This window comes from Petaurus breviceps, unplaced genomic scaffold, assembly GCF_028583685.1.
Source record: "Petaurus breviceps papuanus isolate PSGF00001 unplaced genomic scaffold, PetGlider_PUasm1.0 175, whole genome shotgun sequence".
Classification (NCBI taxonomy): domain Eukaryota; kingdom Metazoa; phylum Chordata; class Mammalia; order Diprotodontia; family Petauridae; genus Petaurus; species Petaurus breviceps.
Genome location: NW_027185764.1, coordinates 3141697 through 3161826, shown reverse-complemented (window position 1 = coordinate 3161826; position 20130 = coordinate 3141697). Strand labels below are relative to the sequence as shown.

Genomic DNA, 20130 nt, shown 5'->3' with positions numbered 1-20130 from the left:
CACATCTAGAGAAAGAACTATCAGTCCCAATGTAGAGCAAAGCAGACTATTTTCCTTTTTGTTCTGCTTTATTTTGTTGGGGTTTTTTTCCTTTCTCATGGTTTTTCCCATTCATTATAATTCTTCTATGCAGCATAACTTATGTGAAAATATGTTTAATAGGAATGTATGTGTATCATTTCAGATTGCATGTGTATGTGTATTGTATGTGTAACATATCACATTGCAAGCCATCTTGGGGAAGAAGAGGGAGAAAATCTAAAACTTATGGAAGTGAGTGCTGAAAACAAAAAATAAATAATTTAATAAATGAGGGGGGAATCACATATTTAAAAAGGACAAACAGCAACAACAGTGTGTGCACACATAAACACACAATGCATAAACACACACACATATATTTTGTTTTATAGAATATCACATTGCTATTATAAATAACTATAAATTGTGGTGCCATAATGCACAGATTCCAGTTCTGGAGTCAGGAAGACTCATCTTTCTGAGTTCAAATCTAGCCTTAAATACTTACTAGCTATGGGACTATTAACTGAGACTATATGAGACTATAAACAAGTCCTTTAAGCCTGTTTGCCTCAGTTTCCTCAACTGTAAAATGAACTGGATAAGGAAATGGAAAACCACTCCAGTATCTTTACCAAGAAAATCCCAAATGGAGTCATAGAGTATTGGAAATGATTGAACAAAAAAAAAACTATAAATTACCATAACATTATGCTAGTTTTTAAATTTGAACATTTCTTACAATTCCCATGCTTTAAGCCTTGCTATAGGCAGAAAACTTGCTTTAGTCAGGAAGACAGAAGTTAAGTGCTACCTCTGAATCCTACTCTGAGTGATTTTAGCTAAGTCACTCACCCTCTCAGTGCCCTCATCAACCTCTCATAGACTTTAATTTGCAGAGAAGAGGTTGCATTGGAAGACACAATTTCCTTACTGGAAATGCATTATACCAATGAAAACACAGGTCCAGACCAAAACAATTTCTTTTTTTTTTTAACTTACAATATAGGATATCAATCAGTAGAAGGACCTTTCCCTATACTAACATGTATATCATCAGTGCAATAGACATTTTAAAAACTGTCTAGACCTTCCCAGTCCCAACTCAAATCTGACTTTGCAAAATTCTGATTGTTCATTCTTTACCTTGGGCAGGGGGAAGGGGAAGAGGACTGTATTCCTGCCTGCCAATAAAATATTTTATATGCTACTCTCAGGATGTAAAACAGTTTCTGTAAGACCTGTCAAAAATGTGGCATTACCTCTTTCAGATTAAAAAAACCAAACCTGTTTCTGTATACATTACAATTGAAAAAAAAAAAAAAAGATTAGCTGGGTTCCTAGTACCAGCGCTAGCAAGGAACTGTTTTGTGAAGCATAACCCCTAAATATCTACCAGAGGAGGAACAGGGAGGACAGATTTTTCTTTCTTCTCCTCTTCCCATTTGTGGTGACATCTTACAGTGGAGCTTTCATAGTTCAGTCTTTTTCAGGCATATCTCACTCTTCTTGCCAAAGATATTGGAGTGGTTTGCCATTTCCTTTTCATAAGAGGAAACTGAGGCAAACAGGGTGAAGTGACTTGCCCAGGGTCACAAAGCTATTAAGGGTCTGAGGCTGGATTTGAATTTAAGAAGATGAGTCTTCTTGACTTCAGGCTGGCACTCTATCCACTACACCGCCTAGCTGCCCCTTTAGTGCAGCTCCTTGAGCAGAAGTAGAGAGCATATCTAGGACAAAGCAGAGATGTGGACCCAGATGGTCAAGGGCAGGAAGCAGGTTTGAGGGATGGGCACTGTATGGATACTGCGAAGAAAGACAGCTCCGGATTCTAAGTAGAACTAACCCTACCAGACAAGAGTTGAGCTGTGGAGAGGAATAGACCCAGAACCCATATGGCAAAGACAACGAACCAGAGAATATCATGGAGCCCTCCGGCAATCTGATGAAGCCTAGAGTCTCCTTCTGAGAAGGTTTTCAAATATGTAAAATATATAGAATTACAAGGGAAAACAAATATATTGATAAAGTTATCAAGATATTAAATGTTCACATTCACAGACTCCTTCCCTCCAACCTCCACCCCAAGTTAAGAACCCCTGGTCTAGAGAAAGGCATTGTGAAGAAATAACAAGAGACAAAAAAGATAAAAAAGGACATGAGGTCCTCCAGTATGAGAGACATGAATTGCCTTGGCCCACTGTAACAAGTGCCCTAGCATACCCAGAATGGCTGCTAGCATAGGTCCTTTGATCAGCTTTTCTAAAAGAAAGCAACTTTAAAGGGGTCAACAATCTTACTTTAATTATACACACACACACACACACACACACACACACACACACACACACACACAAATCATTCACTTAGTTCAGGGGGAAAAGTCAGCAGCCTGAACTTCAGAAAAAAAATACAAACAAGCAGAAAAAATAGAGAGAGAGAAAATAGCACAAATCAACAAACAGGGCTTCTGTCTGACCAAAGCTACACATACATAGTTACCAGAGAGAGAAGCACCAACATCTGGGATTTCAAAGCTAGGGGGGTTCCTTAACAGCCACGCAGAGTCTCATCTGGCCAAATCATAAGAACACTCTTCCAATGAGTGAGCCCTAAAGTACAATATCAACTCAGGTATATATACCTTCTTCAGAGCCAGAGGGCATCACAACCCTCCTGACCCACTGCCTAATTACAAAGTAACAAAAGGTGTGGGCCTTCCTGAAAAACAAGCCTCCCCTAATCAAGCTTCTCTTGTTGGGCTCCATGTGAGGCCCATCAAGGAGCAGGGAAGATCTTCGATTCCCAATAACATTACACCCATGTGTACCTCACCACCAGTTCCTAAGTTTGTGCCCATTTTCCCCAAAAGTATTTGTGGGAAAAGTGTATCTCACGTTTGTTTTGTTCTTCCCATGTATCTTAGTAAAAGTCTGCTTTGAGCTAATTGTGTGTACTGGCTGACTATTAAAGGTAAACTCACCAGGGTGTGCACCTACAGAGTACCATGAATACAAATGCACCGAACAGTCTGTCCCCTGGGGCCTAGACAATCTGCAAATCTGTGAAGGAGTAATTCCAAAGGAAGTTCTCCATAAGAAAAAAAGACAGTATCAGAGGAATCTGCCTGCTGACACTTAGATCAAACACATGAAAACTCAGGCTAAGGAGGGGGACCATTGGCTATTCAAAGGTGTGAACATCACAATAGATCATAGTGTCTCCTGCCACAGGCACAGGGGATGGGAAGGTTGAAAGTTGACACTGCCACTGCTTAAGGGATAAACCATGGCTTGAGGTTCTCAAAAAGCAGGCTTTAACCTGATCTCCCCTGAAAAATTGATGGAGCCGTTACACCTTGTATTTCCACAAGTAGAGAGCTAAGATCACCTTCCTCATCTTTAACTTCCCCAAAACAGAGGTTTTGTGGTGTGATAAAAATGAAAGCTGAGGGACTCAAAAGCTAAAGATTTGCAAAATTATGCACTGAGATCAAGTCTAAACAAAAGGCAAACCTTATAATACTTAGTTCAGTCATAGATCTCTCATTGATTCCCACGTTAATTATTTCTGCAGTTAAGTGGCTCAATGGATAGAGTCCTGGGCCTGGAGCTAACTCCTAACCTGAAGACCTGAATTCAAATGTGACCTCAGACACTCACTAGCTGTGTGACCCTGGGCAAGTCACTTAACCTCTGTTTGTCTTAATCCACTAGAGAACAAAATGCAAACCACCCCAGAACCTTTACCAAGAAAACCCCATGAATCAGTATGGTCCATGGGGTCACGAAGAATCAGATACAAATGAAGACTGAACAAAAACAATGGCATTAAAGGATCCTCAACTAAACCATCTATGTGGTCATTCAGGAAGACTCAATTCTTATATCTTGATTTCGTTTTTGGAAATCAGTCCCTCTGCCAAGCCCTCCATCACTGGCTGCACTGGAATGATAATAAATAACATTTATATAAGGCTTCAAGGTTTGCAAAACACTTTATGTGCATTATCTCATTTTATCATTGCAACAACCATATGAGGTAGATGCTTTTTAATCCCCATTTTAAAGAACAGGGAAGTGAGGCTGAGAAGTTAAGTGATTTGTCAAGGGTCAGTAGTGTCTGAGGAGGGATCTGGACCCTTCTTCCTGATAATAAGAGTAACGAGCATTTTCAAAGAGCTTCACATTTTCTCATTTGATTTTCACAAACAATCCTGTGAGATAACGTGCTTATCCCCATTTTGTGGATGAGGAAACTGAGGCTGAGTGGTGACTTGACCAGGATCATATGGCTAGTATCTGAGGAAACACCCAGATCCAGATCTTCCCCATTCCAGTTCAAGTGCTCAATCCATTATGCCACACTGCCTCCCTAGGAGACAATCCCAAGAAAATCCCAAGAAAGTTCCTTTTATTCTTTTTTCACTCCTGCCTTCCCGTGCAGTATTTAGGGTGGAACAACTAGAGTTTTGTCCCAGGGCACCAAAATTTTGAAGGCTTTGACAGCATTTGCATTCCTCCATCAAGGAGAAATTAAATTTAGCATTGTTAACAACGGTTCATGAGTAGTTAAATTATTATTAGTTAGTAATTAGTTAAAATAGAAACTTCCAGTCTTTTTCTTATCTATGGCATGGTGTTTTGGAGACTCCCTCATTTAACTATGTACTCAGGGAAATTTTTGTTTTTTGTAGTGCTTAAGATGAGTACCAGATGGTTATAATGCTCTGGTTACACATAAGTAAGGACTGACTCTGTGATACGACATTGCTATGCTCTTCGTGCCCATGTCTAAATCACTCTCAGTGGATCTTTGAGGCTGATTTTTTTTAAATCATGCAAAATGCTTTTAGCTCTTAGAAGAAAGGTCAAAGAATGAAGTTTATATTAATAAATTCACAAAAAATTTCACATAAAGTACTAAATGCTTGGTCCAGGATCTTTCAGACTCAAGAAAAATATTCCAAAGGAGGTGATGAAAAAAGTGGCAGAAATTTAAAGCTAGGACCCTTGTCTTTAAAACATTGATCATTTCCATTTCGTGTTTACTTGAACAGTATTTTTTTTTAAATGACAATAACCAGGCTTTTGTGGTCACATTCAAAAACTCACACAAGGGGCAGCGAGGTGGCACAGTGAATAGAGCACCGGCCCTGGAATCAGGAGGATCTGAGTTCAAATCCAGCCTCAGACACTTAATACAAAAACTAGCCATGTGACCTTGGGCAAGTCACTTAACCCCAATGGCCCTCCAAAAAGAAAAAATTTCACTCAAGATACATGGCATACTAGTAAAACATGCCCCCAAGATTGAGAACCCTGGAATTCTAAGCCAGTTCTGCCACTAGATAGTTGTTCAGTTTTAGGTAATTCACTTTCCATCTCTAGACCTTAGTTGCCTTGTCTATGAAATGGAAGAAGGGAAAAGGCAGCTATTATTGAAGACCTTTTAAGATGTCTTTTTTTTAATTTATTAATTTGTTTGTTTCCTTTTAGTTTACAGGATTCTATTCCACAATTCCTTGAATTTCACATTTTGTCCCTCTCCCTCCCCTCCCTCCCCCCATGGCGGCTTATAGTCAAGTATTGGATCTATAAATACTTTCACATTATACATTGGTCAGGTTATAAGGACGGATTATACAGCTGTAATGGAAAATGGTAAAGAGGACACAGAACCAAATAGGAGAATGAAAAAGACCAGGTATTTTGCTTCCACCTGGATATAAACTTCGTTCTTTCTAGTCCTTTCTCTGGATGCACATTTTTCTCTCCATCATGCATCTTTTGGGATTGACTTATGTCACTGCATTGCTGAGAAGAGTCCAGTCTATCAGAGTTGGTCATCACACATACGTTGTGTCTGTAATTGTGTGCAAATTTCTCCTGGTTCTACTCTTCTCACTCAGCATCAGTTCTTTTAAGCCTCTCCAGGTAAATAACTATGATATTCTGTGCTCCCAAGACATTCTTCTCTACACACACACACACACACACACACACACACACTATTATGTCTAGAGAATGTGTGTTAGCTAACACTATCTTTAAAATGAAAAATGCCTCATTTAGGCCAAAGGCTTTGCATCAGAAATGTGCATAATTTGAAAGGGAGACAATTATTTCTCCTTCCTCAAACTCTTTGCTTTTTCCTCAGTCTCCTCTGCCCTTCTTAGCTTTGCTCACACCATTGTTTTTCCTCTATTTTTTTTGTCTCATCCCAGATCTCACCATCTTGAATTGCCCTAGTGTCAAACATCTCACCTTGAGCTAATTCACTGAAGACTGACTTCACTGTAAGGCAGCCAGGAAACCAAACAGTCCAGGAGCCCCGGGGCCACTAAGTACATGGAAGCTCCCAGATGAGCCTGGGAAAGCCTCTGATTCTTTTTTTTTTAATCAATTAATTAATTTTTAGTTTTCAACATTTATTTCCATAAGGTTCTGAGTTTCACATTTTCTCCTCTCCCTTCTCCCCAAGACAGTGTGCAATTTGATTTAGGCTCTATTTATGCATTCATATTAAGCATATTTTCACAATAGTCAAGAAGAATTAGAACTAATGGGAGGAACCACTAGAGAGAAGAAACAAAACAAAACAAAGAAAAGAAAAGAAAAGGAGAGCAAATAGTCTGCTTCCATCTGCATTCAGACTCCAAAGTTCTTTTTCTAGATGCGGATAGCATTCTCCATTGTGAGTCTTTTGGAGTTGTCTTAGATCCTTGCATTGGAATGCCCCTGATTCTTGACATATCTAATAGTTCTTACCCTGCCCTGTTCTCCCCCACCCCCTGCTGCCAATGTCACGGGCCAGATACATAACTAGCATTTCAGGTCTTTGAGATGAAGGGCCATAAAACCCATAGCAAAACAGAAAGACAAAATCATTTGAGCTGTGAAAGTAGGGAGGTGAGACCTCAGATTTTGTGGCACAAGGAACCCTGGAGTGGTGATGCCCCAGAAAACCTCCCCTTGTGAGAAGGGTCAGAGACTACAGAGAACAAGGCCATGGCTAGGCAGAACATCACCAGGGGACGGGAAAAGGTAGAGCTAAACCTAGGATTTCCCCTGGGACTCAGTCAACATGATGGCAGGTAGTAGCATCCTATTTTGACTGTTTATTCTTCCTAGTTAGATGATAAGCACAATTGTTTCTAACTATTAAAGGAGTACAATTAATGTCTAAATTAAAGCACCCTGGAGGAAGGCCCAGTTGCCCTGTCCTAGTTACAAATCTAGTCATGGTCCTAAGGATGCAAAGTAATTTGGATGTTTTATGATATATTTTTTGAGCTTTATTTTACCACTCAGAATGCAGTTTGACAAGGAAACGGGCTAACATATATTCTAGGGCCAACATACTCTAAATCCAATTCTGTTTTTTGATCTTATCATAGGTCTATATATGGGGGGAGGTTGGCCACCTGATAATCAGCATATCTACTACTTTTCTTTGTTCTGAGAAGGCCTTTTTCCTGTGTATCAAAAGCGGTTGGACAAAGTGGGATTCACAAAGGATGGTCCCTTAACCCAGATAACAGTCTTAGATAATGAGACTCTTTCTCATGAATATCCTGAATTTCAACTCATACCTTCGGTCAGTTCTCTTAGCAATTGAGAAAATTCCTTTCTTGTGCTATGGAAAATGTAGACAACATAGAACGGGGCTCAAAGCATTCTATGGATTGACCTTTCCTTTAAGAATAAAGAAAAATGAAGATGAAAAGGGAAGGGGGAATTGAAATGGGGAAATGAGAGAAGGAAGCTAGGGTGCAGACCCACGTTGGCAAGGGGGGTGATTTCTATGAATACTAACCTGGCTAATGGGGTTCACAAAGGAAATTTGAATCTGGATAGATTATAAAAGGACTTCTGTAATTGTCTTAAAGTGTGCTTTCGCCTAAGAAATGACCCTTTTTCACAAGGGGTTAGAGACCAGGTCACCCATAAGAAATGATGTGAAATAAATTTTTTTTTCTAAATTCACTCATGGCCAGGTGGAATTCTGGGTAATGTGATTATTTCTCATAGCCCCAGTTCTTCTGGTCTTAATGTCAAATTTCTCTGCAAAAAAAAAAAGGTGTAATAAATTCATACACACTGCTTATACAATAAATGATCAAGGTCTTTGGGCTAGAGAGGATTTTAGAGGCCATATAGTTTTATGCTTCCCTTTCACAGATGAGAAAACCAAGGGATAAAGAGGTTAAATGATTTGCATTGAATTACAGTGAGCAAGTAGGAAGGCCAAGATTCAAACACTGATGAGATGCTGCAAATCTTCCCCAATTTTCATATGCTAAATCTATTGCCATTGAAAACCCAATAGATCCTTCAAGAACTATGTTTCTAGATCTTTGCTGCCCCAAAACAAACATCCATCTGTTAGAGAATGGCTTTAAAAAATTATGGTAGATGGATATGATTGAATATTACTGCAACATAAGAAATGATGAACACATCAAATTCAGAGAAACATAGAAAGACATATGAATTTATACAGAGTAAAGTCAGCAGAATCAAGAAAACAAAGTACACGGAAACTACAATCACATAGACAGAAAGAACAAATAAAATAAATGTTACATAATAATATAAATGATCAACTTTGGACACACAGAAGAATTGAGAACATGTGCTTTCCTTTTTCCATTGCAGAGATGAAGCACAATGGATGTAGGATACTACCTATGTCCTCATATATGGTCAACATGTTGTTTGGTTTTGCTAAATTGCTTTTTTCCTTGTTCACTTTTAATCTTTGTTACAAAGAGAAAATCAGTTACAAAAACTGTTGGATAAAGGAAGGTATATCACAGAAATAAATGCAATTATTAAGAGAAATTTTAAAATAAATTAGGGATTTAATAGGCAAGATGAGATTACATTTGAATATGGACAATGTGAGAATTTGTTTTGCTTTAACTGTATATAATTGTTATAAGGGTTTTGGTTTTTCCTTTTTAATTAGGCAAAAGGAGAGAAAAATGCTTATTGAATGAAAAATGAAGTAAGATGTTTTAAGCAATGTTTTATAAACTTTTAAAACATGTTATATTGATACCAATTATTATTATTATTGACGCTAAGGAAGCAAGCCAAGAGATGAGAAGTTACTAAAGGAGGACAGACATGAAGCTTTAGGGCCAACCTTAATAGGAATTTTTTTTTTACATAGCTATTAGCTATCATTATTTTTTTTTTTTGCTTTTTTTTTTGGAGGGGGAAAGGTAGGGCAATTGGGGTTAAGTGACTTGCCCAAGGTCACACGACTAGTTTTGTGTTAAGTGTCTGAGGCTGGATTTGAACTCAGGTCCTCCTGACTCCAGGGCCTGTGCTCTATTCACTGACCCACCTGGCCACCCCTATCATTATTATTAATAGCTATTAGCTAACTATTATGTACTGAAGGAAGATGGACACACCTGAAGCTTTGAGGCCAAGCTTAATGAGAATTCTTTTTAAGATCCTTGGAAATTAAATGTTCAGAATTTGCCTCTAAATAAATATTCTTTAGAAAAGTCTATTCAAAATAAATAAATAAAAACAATCACTGTGTTGTTTGCCTGAATCAACGTTTCGAAGAATGAGCTTTCTAATTTGTATTTAAAATTCTAGTACCATCACTCCATGAGCTAAGTTAAAAAAAAAAAAGAGATGTGTGTCTAATTAAAGAGAATTGCAGGTGATTATAAATTCATAGATACAGTCCTACCCTTTTTATAAATATGACATGTAGGATTTTTATCTTTCACAATAAAAATAAACAAGTTAATTTTTTTAATTGTCTGCTATCCAAGGATATATAGGAAATTGACACAAATATGAGAACAAGAGTCATTTTACTCTTAGTAGATAAAAGATTTTGTGGCATTTAAAAAGCTTAAGAGATATTTCTGAGTAGTCATTTTATTAATAATGCCAGCATTTTAACACAAGGAGGTTAGCAGCACTCATGAATACCAAAGACAATCATGGTGGTGAGTTCATGGCTTATATGTACTTGGAAGAAGGGTGCTCCTGAGGGTGGTAGCCAACTTTGAATATTACAATGAGGGGCTGGACCTATTCTAATGAACTCTGACTATGTCATACCCACAGCCTTGGGCAATCTATTCAAAGAATTAACCCCACCTAGTAGACCAGAGTAAAGCACAAGGGCTTCCCCACCTGGGTGGGGTCTGAACAAGATTGTTTAGAAAGTTAATCCCATTTCATTATCAGTAAAGTCCTTCTAGAGACTGAACTTTGGAAAGATGGCAGAGAAAATCCAGGAAGTTGCCTGAGCTCTCTCCCATTTCCCTCAGAAACAACATTAAATCAAGCCTCTAAGTGGATTCTAGACAGACAGAACCTACAAAAAGACAGAGTGAAACAATCTTCCAGCTTAAGATAACTCAGAAGGACAGAGGTCAGGAAAAGTCTGTCTTACTTGAGTATAAGGGGAGTACAGACCAGCACAGACATCATCTGACCAGGCCAGCAAGAGGCTCTTAGACACAGCATATATCAGCAACTGAGGACCCTCAGTCCTGGTTCAGCAGGCCAGTGGCACAGCAGGTCAGCTACAAGGCCTCCATCCCCAGTGCAGAAGGGAAACTGCTGGCCCTGGAACCCAGGGCACAGCAAGGCAAGACTAGGCCAAGCCACACCAGCGCAGTGGGCAAGCAGCCATCCCTAGAGACTCTGGTGCAGAAAGCCAGTGACCAGGCCCCTGATCCCCAGTGCAAGAAGCTTGGGACAGTGTTCCCTGTAGCTCAGAAGCAGAACTTAACTTTAAAAGTCATGAAATAGGCAAAAAACAGAAAAGCGACCTGACCATAGAAAGCTACTATGGTGACAGGAAAGATCAAAACACAAACTCAGAAGATGACAACAATGTTAAAATGCCTACATGTGAAGCCTCAAAGGGGAGTATGAATTGTTCATAAGCCTAAAAATTCTTGGAAAAACTCAAAAAGAATTTTAAAAATCAGAGAGGTAGAAGAAAAATTGGGGAAAGAAATGAGAGTTATACAATAGAAAATCAACAATTTGGAAAAGAAAGGGTAAACATTAACTGAAAAAAACAATTTCTTAAAAAATACAATCGGCCAAATGGAAAAAAAAAATCCACTGAAGAAAACAACTGCTTAAAAATTGGAATGGGAGGGGTGGAGTCAAGATGGCAGAGTAAAAGCAGGAACTTGCATGAGCTCCCCCTCCAACCACCTCCAATACCTGTAAAAAATGACTGAACAAATTTTAGTGTTATAGAATCCACAAAGTGACAGAAACAAATCTCCTGCTGAAGGCAGCCTGGTGGGCCTACAGGAAGGGTCTATCACACTGCTTTGGGAGCAGAGGGCAGTCCCATGTGAGCCATGCTGGCCCTCAGTCCAGACCAGCCAGAGCAGACTTCAGAATAGGGTAAGTTACCTCACATAAGAGGCAAGAGAAAGCTGTTACAATGGAGGGGAAGAGCAGGAAGGTGAAAGGGAATGAGCCAACCTTACTCTCACTGGTTCTGGCTTAAGGAGGGAATAACATGCATTCTCAGTTGGGTATCTTACCCTACAGGAAAGTAGGGGGTAAGGGAATAAGAGGGGGGATGACAGAAAGGAGGGCAGATTGTGGGAGAGGGTAGTTAGAAGCAAACACTTCTGTAAAGGTCAAAGGAGAAAACAGAATAAATGGGGGATGGGATAGAATGGAGGGAAATATACTTGGTTTCTCATAACATGACTACTGTGTAAATGTTTTGTGTAACTACACATGTATAACCTATATTGAATTGCTTGTCTTCCCAGTAGGGGGGGGGGAGGAAAAGGGGGAATAAGGAAGGGAAGAAGGGAGAGAATCTGGAACTCAAAGTTTTAAAAATACAAATATTAAAAAAATTTGTTTTTTACATGCAACTGGGAAATAAGATATGCAGGCAATGGGGTACAGAAATCCATGTTGCCCTATAAGAAAGTAAGGGGGTGGGGGTATTTGGGGGGGATATAAGAGAGGGCAAATTGGGGGAAGGGGTATTCGGTATGCTTAGTATCTTGGGGTAGGGGGTAGGGGAGAGAAGGGGAGAAAATTTGTCACTCAAAATCTTATGGAAATGAATGTTGAAAACTAAAAAATGAATAAATAAAATTTTAAAAATTGAATTGGACAAGTAGAAAAGGAAGTACAAAAGCTAACTGAAGAAAACAATTCCTTAAAAATTAGAATTGGTCAAGTAGAAGCTAATGACTCTATAAGACATCCAGAATCAGTCAAATAAAATTAAAAGAATGAAAAAATAGAAGAAAACTTAAAATACCTCACTGGAAAAACAGCTGACCCAGAAAATAGATCTAGGACTGACAATTTAAGATAAGACCAATACTAAATATAGTGGGGAAAGGGGAGGGGAGGAAACAAATTCCACAAGATTTTTAATTAGAAAATGATTTATAGAACCTTTTTCAGTAATTCCCACCAAAATCTCAACTGTCTGATGCTTAAATAAATTAGAAACTTGATTACCCAATTTCTTACTACTGTACTAATTACAAAGGGCCAAACTGGCTATCAACCCATAGCTATTGTATTTACCCAAGACCTCTATCCACTCTAAGAGTCAGATCAGCAATCTTTATCACTGAGAAATATTCTACTTAGAAGAACCATTTATTTAGTAAGAATGTCTGCACTTTCAGATGAAGAAAACTTACATTAAACAACATATGCGTGACTCATCCAAACTAACTTCAGATTTCTTCCATATTATCACCATTCCCAAACAGAAAAGAGCAAAAGAATAAGTCTCAATTACTGGTCTAGTGCTACATTTACTTTGTTCTCTATTTGTTCTTAGTTTATGCAGAGAAACAGATAACAGATGCAACGTCTAAATACAGAAATCTGGACACTTCTGTTGTTATACGGCAGAATGGATACGGACGGGGAGCACTATGAAAATTTAAAAATAGCATCAGGCCAATCCCAGAAATGAAACCTAACTTCGAAACCTTTCTCCTTTACATTAAAGGAAGCAGAGTTGTAGCTGACTGCCCAGAAGGTACTTTCTAAAGGACAAAGGCACTGCGACAGCTAGAAAGTATTCATGCAACAACTTCTAAAGTCATTTCCAGGAGGTAAATCACAAGCTTTTGTTTGTCCTTTGAAGGGTTACCAGTGCAATGCCGTTACTGGATGCTGGAACAGGTTTATTTTGATGCTGCATTCAGCCTCCCTAAGCCTCTGTGCAAACCACAGATTTACTGGCAGATAACCATGAGAAGCCAAGTCAACACAAAAGCAAACATAAATCTTACCATGATACCACAGCTATAATTGAACAAACCTGTCCTTTTGCACCCCCAAACTCTTACCTATATCAAAAGACAAATATGTGCAGGCCTACTGTTACGTGATATCATTTCCCCCCACAATTCCCTCTTCACTTGACAAACTATCCCCTAAAGCAGGGGTCCCCACACTAGGATTTCCCCCCAAAGTCTTTATCTAAATATAAACATTTCCTTCGAATTTAAATATAACTTTGAAGGTTGCACTACTCTCATGTTTAAAATGTTTTTATTACTATTTGTTACTACCACCACTGCTAATCCTACTACCATCTCAAGGTTATATGGTCTTGATTTTTCCTCCCTCCCCTATTCCCTCTTTTATCTATACAAAATGTCCTTGGACTCAAAAATCTGTAAGAGTCAGGGGACACCAAAAAAGTATTTAAAGGTCATCAGACTTTTGTAAGACCATTAAGGAGACAAAGGCCACAATTTGGAGAAGATTTGCTTAAGGGCAACACTTCAAAGAAGCTACCATTTTATAAAAATCGATTAAATCCCTATTTTGTGTAGCAGACTATGCTGAAGGTGTCCAGAGTTTACAGCCAGTTGGACAGGGTTAAGGCAAGTCCACAAATTTCTGTAATACAAGCAGGATGTGGTAAGTGGATTAAATATCAGAGGTGAAAATATAATTGCTGGGCTTTAGAGGAAAGGGATTATTACACTGAGGTGGGAGAGACAGAGAAAGCTTTATGAAGGTGTCAACTAAGCCACAGCTTGATACACAGGTGAGATTCCAACAGGAAGAGATACAGGGGCCAATGCTGGCCAAGGCTTGGATATAGAAAGACCTGAGTTTGATTCCTGTCTCAGATACTTATGGACCCCAGACAAGTCACTTAACTTAAGTCACAGTTACCCCAGCTTTACAATGGGAACAGCAGCACCTATATCACAAAGCTGTTGTGAAGATCAAAGCAGTACAAATGTAATGTGCTGGGCAGCTAGGAGACACAGTAGAAACCTGGCCCTGGAGTCAGGAGGACCTGAGTTCAAATCTGACCTCAGACATTTGACACACTGACTAGCCCTGTTACCTTGGGCAAGTCACTTAACTTCAATTGCCCTACCCTCTCCCCTCAAAACAAAACAAAAAAAAAAAACAAACAAATGTGAAGTGCTTTTGTGAACCTTAAAGCAAAATACAAAGGTTAGTTATTAGGCAGTGAGGGGTGAGGAGGTGGAATGATGGCAGGGAGAGGGAACACTAAAACATAAAGGCAGAAAAGTGTTGAGTATGATTACAGTAAGTAGTGCAGCTTGGGTAAGGTATAGAGTTTCTGTAGTTGGGTGATTAGACTGATTAAGTTGGGGGCCTTGAATGCCAGAATGAATTTGGATTTCATTTAGTTGGCAACAGTAAATCACTGAAAGTCTGGGAACAAGTTAATAAAATAATCTAAGCTATAATTTAGAAAGGTCACTCTGGTAATGGCAGATGGTATAGACTGAAGAGGAGGATGACTGGTGGGAGGAAGTATGGTTAGGCTATCGCAAAAATCCCGTCAAGAGGCAATGAAGGGTTGAAAGTTGGTGGTAGGGGGCAGCCAGGTAGCACAGAGAGTAAGAGCACCGGCTCCAGTGTCAGAACGACCTGGAGATCGAATCCCAGGCTCAGACACTTAGCACCCACCCAGAAATAACTGGCTGTGTAACCTTGAGCAAGTTACTTAACCCCGATTGCTTAAAAAAAAAAAAAAAAGAAAGTTGGTGGTGCCAGCAAGAACAGGGAAGAGTACAAGTCGGTTAGACCAAGGGTGCCTAACCATTTTGGGGATCGTGGTGACTCTGTCAGATTGGGGAATCCTAGGGACCTCTTCTCAGAATAATGTTTTATTATTTCTCACATGTATTATAAATTACATTTTTTAGACGTGTTATATAGTTATCAAATAAATCACATATAATTACAAAGGAAACCAATTATATTGAAATACTTATCAAAACATTTTTCAAAAGACAAAAAACAAGTTTGAAGACCCCAGGTTAAGAATGCCTCAGTAAGAAAGAGACAGTGGAGGGGGAAGTGATAGACGGTTCTGTCTCCAAGGCTGGTGCTCTCTCTGCTACACCAGCGGCATAATTATATAGCACGGGTTTGATATCTCAGAGATCATTTCAGTTAACAAAGATAAAATGTTATTTTCAGGGGTGGCCAGGTGGCTCATCAAGTAAGAGCACTGGATCTAGTGTCGGGACAACCTGGGGATCAAATCTGGGCACAGATACTTAGCACCACACCCAGAAATAACTGGCTGTGTAACCTTGAGCAAGTTACTTAACCCTGATTGCTTTAAAAAAATATATATATATATAATTTTCCCTCAATTCCAAAATCTAATCCCATGGCTTGTTTCTGCCATTATATATATATAGAATATTCATCAACTAGCATTTTGTTAAGGGACTGATTGGGCGTTAAAAATGTTTCTCTTCTCAAGACACTCACATAAGACAAGGGCAGCCTTGTACCAGCAGTTACTTCCTGAGTTGAGTCATTTCCTTCTTTAAATTTTTCCTTATCTTCATCAATGTGTTTTATGAAATTAGCATGACAGACCCATTACAAAATCAACTTTGAAATAGCAGTTTCTAACATTATTTCAGTAACACAGAATCAGGCTCTTATATTCGGCAGACCGGTTACAGAGGAAATCCTATTACTCTAACTTTGTCTGCCATGAAAAACCTCCTGGTCACACCCATATTTTGTGAGGGTGAGAAAATGTCAAAAAGAAAAAAACTGAATACAAAAAAAGTCTTTAATGACTCCTGTCCACCTAACGCTAAAAAAAAAAAAATCAAATCGACTATAGAAACTCTCAGCTGAGAGATTGTCTCCTTGGATTTGTCACTTTACTGAGGTGTTAGAGCCATTAAGACTCAGATAACTAGAGAGAAATTAAAGATGTAATTATTTTAAAAATTACACATCATTTTCTTGAAACAACTCCTCAATGATCATTGCCTTGACGTTAACTATCATGAAATTGCTCAAATGACATTTTTAAAAAGTTTCTGACTGGCAATGTGAATTTGCAGCTAGTTAAATTGGGAAATGGGCCAGCCACTTCGAGAAGATCTTGGAGTTAGACAAGAGAGATGACTGATTTGTTCCTACCTTTTGACTCAGGGATTCTTCTACTGGGGATGTATCCCAAGGGAGGGGGAAACACATACGTATGTGTAACAAAATATCCATAGCAACATTATTTGTAGTAACAAAAAGCAGGAAACAAAATCTGGGCTTAAAGTGGCTGAACAAAATTATGTTATGTAAATGGAGCAGAATCGGGCTGCTATGTGACACAGGGGATAGAGCAGAGTGGGACAGTCAGGAAGACTCATCTCCCTGAGTTCAAATCCAGCCTCAGACACTTACTAGCTGTGTGACCCTGGGCAAGTGACTTAACCCTGTTTGCCTCAATTTCCTCCTCAGTAAAATGAGCAGGAGAAGGAAATGATATCTTTGCCAAGAAAACCCCAAATGGGGTCACAAAGAGTTGGAAACAACTGAAACAAAACAACAAAATGGAGCAGAATAGGGGAGGCTAGGTGGTGCAGTGAACAGAGCACCGGTCCTGGAGTCAGGAGGACCTGAGTTCAAATCCGGCCTCAGCCACAAAAACTAGCCATGTGACCTTGGGCAAGTCACTTAATCCCAATTGCCCTCCAAAAAGAAAAAAAAATGGAGTAGAGTATTATTTCACTAAAAGAATCACAGATGTGGAACAAGAAGAGACCTTAGGGGCCACTGAGTCCAACTCCCTCATTTCATGGTGAGGATACTGAACCTAGAGAGGTTAAACATCCAGGGTCCCACAGGGTCCTAACTGTCTCACCTGGCTTACACCTTAGAACCAGGAACCTTGTCATCCTGTAAGATCACATCAGTCTTGGTTCACACCTCAACAGTACCCTCTGCCCAGCCCCAGGGGACTCCTCTGGACTTTTATCAAAATATTCAGTCTGGTGACATGCTACCCAAATTAATCACTCCTCCTTCTCATTAAATCAATCTGATTTTTGAAGGAAATGTACTCTGTAAAAAAGTTCCTTCAGGCATTTGGGGGTAATAAATTTGTGGCAAAGCAAAGTATACCAATAAATTTGAAAAGAGAATAATTTGTTTAAAAGCTTCTCATTAAGAAGAACACTGGGACTGTCACAAGATTCATTTACTAGTAGACAACTTCACAAAAAAAAAACAGACTACGGGCATAAAGTGTCATAAAATATTTATTTCTGTCAGAATTAACTGACAGTTTCCTAAAGAGATACTTTTGGTTTGTGTTTATAACAGGCATTTTCCCCTCTAAAATCCATTCAAAATACTTCAACTCTGAGGTAAATTACAAACTTAAAAAATATATATATATTTCCACCCCCGAGTTTTCATTATTAAGCAAAAAAAAGTTTTTAATTCCTTAAGTAGGATAAATAAAAATTATTCTCTCTTGTGCTAATTTGGTGAACATAAATGCACTTTACACAGCAAAGGATTCTAGTGACATTGGCAAATTTAAAGAGAAGATAAGCCATGTACAAATTCTGCTCCAACAGAAGGCAGCACTGCCTTCCTCACACATCCTTTTTACAGTTACCAACACTCTTCTGGCAAAGACAGGGTTGGGTTGTTTTTTTTTAATGGCCTAGACAGCAGAGGTTTCAGATCTCAACCACACTGGGAAGGTATTAGTCTGAATCTTCATCATCGAGATAATCTTCGGCATTGCTTAATGTCCGGACCACATCTAAAAGGGGAGACAAAGCAACCAAAAGTTAACACCCTTTAACCTAGTCTTCTCAATAAATCCCTGCTGGTTGATTGAAGGAAAGGGGAAATTATTCCCCAGCACTAACCCTTCCCTGCTTTTTGCCATCTGAGGCTTTGCAGAAAGCAGGACAGAAGGAGGATGACAGAGGAAAAGGAAGTGGAGATGGCAGGGGTACTTGAGTAACTTAAACACAGCCACAAGTGGGAGAGTAGAATTAAAACCACACACACACACACACACACACACACACACACACACACACACAAGACAAAGACACACCATGATCTCCTCCCCCACTTTCAAGTGCTAAAGTAAGTGTGAATTCAGTGGTAACCCAGGGAAAAGGCTCCACCACAACTGGGACTGAATGTTGCTTTAACACCAAAGGCCAAATATTCAGAGGAATTTTCCACAGAGAAAGAGTGACCTGAGCATGTGCAGTGTCGTTTCATTTAAAATCACCACGGACACAAGCTCTTTTCATGACTGTTAAAACTTGCTCTCAAAACCCAAAAGAGACTCCTCCTTTAACACATGTACACAGACTTTGTGAAAATTGATCTAGAGAGCAATCAACAGTCTCTTTAAAGATATAAATAGGACCTAAGCAAAGGTGGGGGTGGGAAGGATTTCCATTGATAATAGTCTTGAGCTGCTAGAAAACAATCAAAGACCTTGGAAAAAATTTTGAGACTGTTCTATAAAAAAAAAAAAAAACTTGTTGAGTGCATTGATGAGCATGTACTTTAAATGACTGATGTAGTTATAAATAAGAATCTGTGGCAAGGGGTAGGAAATACTATCTGACCCTGAGAAGCACTGAGACAAAAGCCTGAGTATGGGCAAGGGAGAGAATGCTGGGAAAATCAATATTATCCAAATAGTAAATGAGGGGAATGAAAAGAGACATGAAATTAATCATAAAAAGATGTGTGTCACTAGAATACTCATTTTTATCTGGGATTTTTTCTTTAATGCTGCTAGGCTTCCTACTTCTGGTAGAGAAAAATAATCAATCTTAAGAAGTCACCAAAACACCTTTTTTTTCTGGAAAATAATTTAACCTTAAAGTTTGAAAAGAAGTTAGAGAAGAAAGAAATAATAAATTGAAGTACCAGTTCCTTGTTTCTTCTTAAGCAGAGCAGCACAGGCAGCATTGGTTGCCATGTCTAGGGCCAGCTTCTTCTCATTATTTCTCAAGTCTGTTCTAGCACCTTTTACAACAAAAGACACGAGTCAGTTTTTTGTTTTTTGTTTTTGCCTTTTGGAGGGGGGAAGGCAGGGCAATTGGGGTTAAGTGACTTGCCCAAAGACAAGCAAGAAGATAAAAGAATTATGGAACATAGAAGTAGAAGAGTCCTGAAGAGGTCATCTAGTTCAACTTTCCTCATTTTATAGATGGAGAAACTGAGGCCCAGGGAGGAGAAGTGACTTGTCTAGGGTTATATAGGTAGAAGGGGGAAAGGTAGTTTTGGTTTAAGAGGATTTTGTTTTAGTTCAGTAACAAAAAATCAAAAACAACAGAGAGAGGTTGTAATAGCATATTTGATACCTTCAATTAAGGAGCTTGTTGCTAATGTTCTCATTATAATCATTTTGGAATTGAGATGGGGACTACCTCTGTTCTTCACTCACATAGGGCACTACCAAGGGAAGAAACTCCCTCTACCAGAGAAGATAGAACCTTTCTTTCCAACCTCTATCTATAGCCTTACAGAGTTGCCCAGCAGCAGTAGGAAGGACAGTTAGGTAAATAGAGCGTCAAGACCTGACTTCAAATCTGGCCTCAGATACTTACTAGGTGTGTGACCCTGGGCAAGTCACATAACCCTGTTTGCCTCAGTTTCCTCATCTGTAAAATGAGCTGGAGAAAGAAATGAAGAAATACCATTCCAGTATTTTTGCCAAGAAAACCCCAAAGGGGTCATGAAGAGTTATATGACTGAAGAGGATATATATATATATATATATATATATATATATATATATATATATATA

At 38.9% G+C, this 20130-nt stretch overlaps 1 protein-coding gene across 1 annotated transcript in view; it reads right to left on the bottom strand.

Moving 5' to 3' along the window:
- Window positions 1–17575: 17575 nt before the first annotated feature.
- The window catches only part of OSTF1 (osteoclast stimulating factor 1), a gene marked incomplete at its 5' end in the record, with an annotated part of 68199 nt that continues 65644 nt past the window's right edge, over window positions 17576–20130 (bottom strand). Inside the window, 2 exons of the mRNA XM_069085344.1 lie at window positions 17576–18108; window positions 19248–19346. Of these exons, the coding sequence (XP_068941445.1) occupies window positions 18050–18108; window positions 19248–19346 (158 nt within the window). The remainder of the gene's footprint in view (window positions 18109–19247; window positions 19347–20130) is intronic.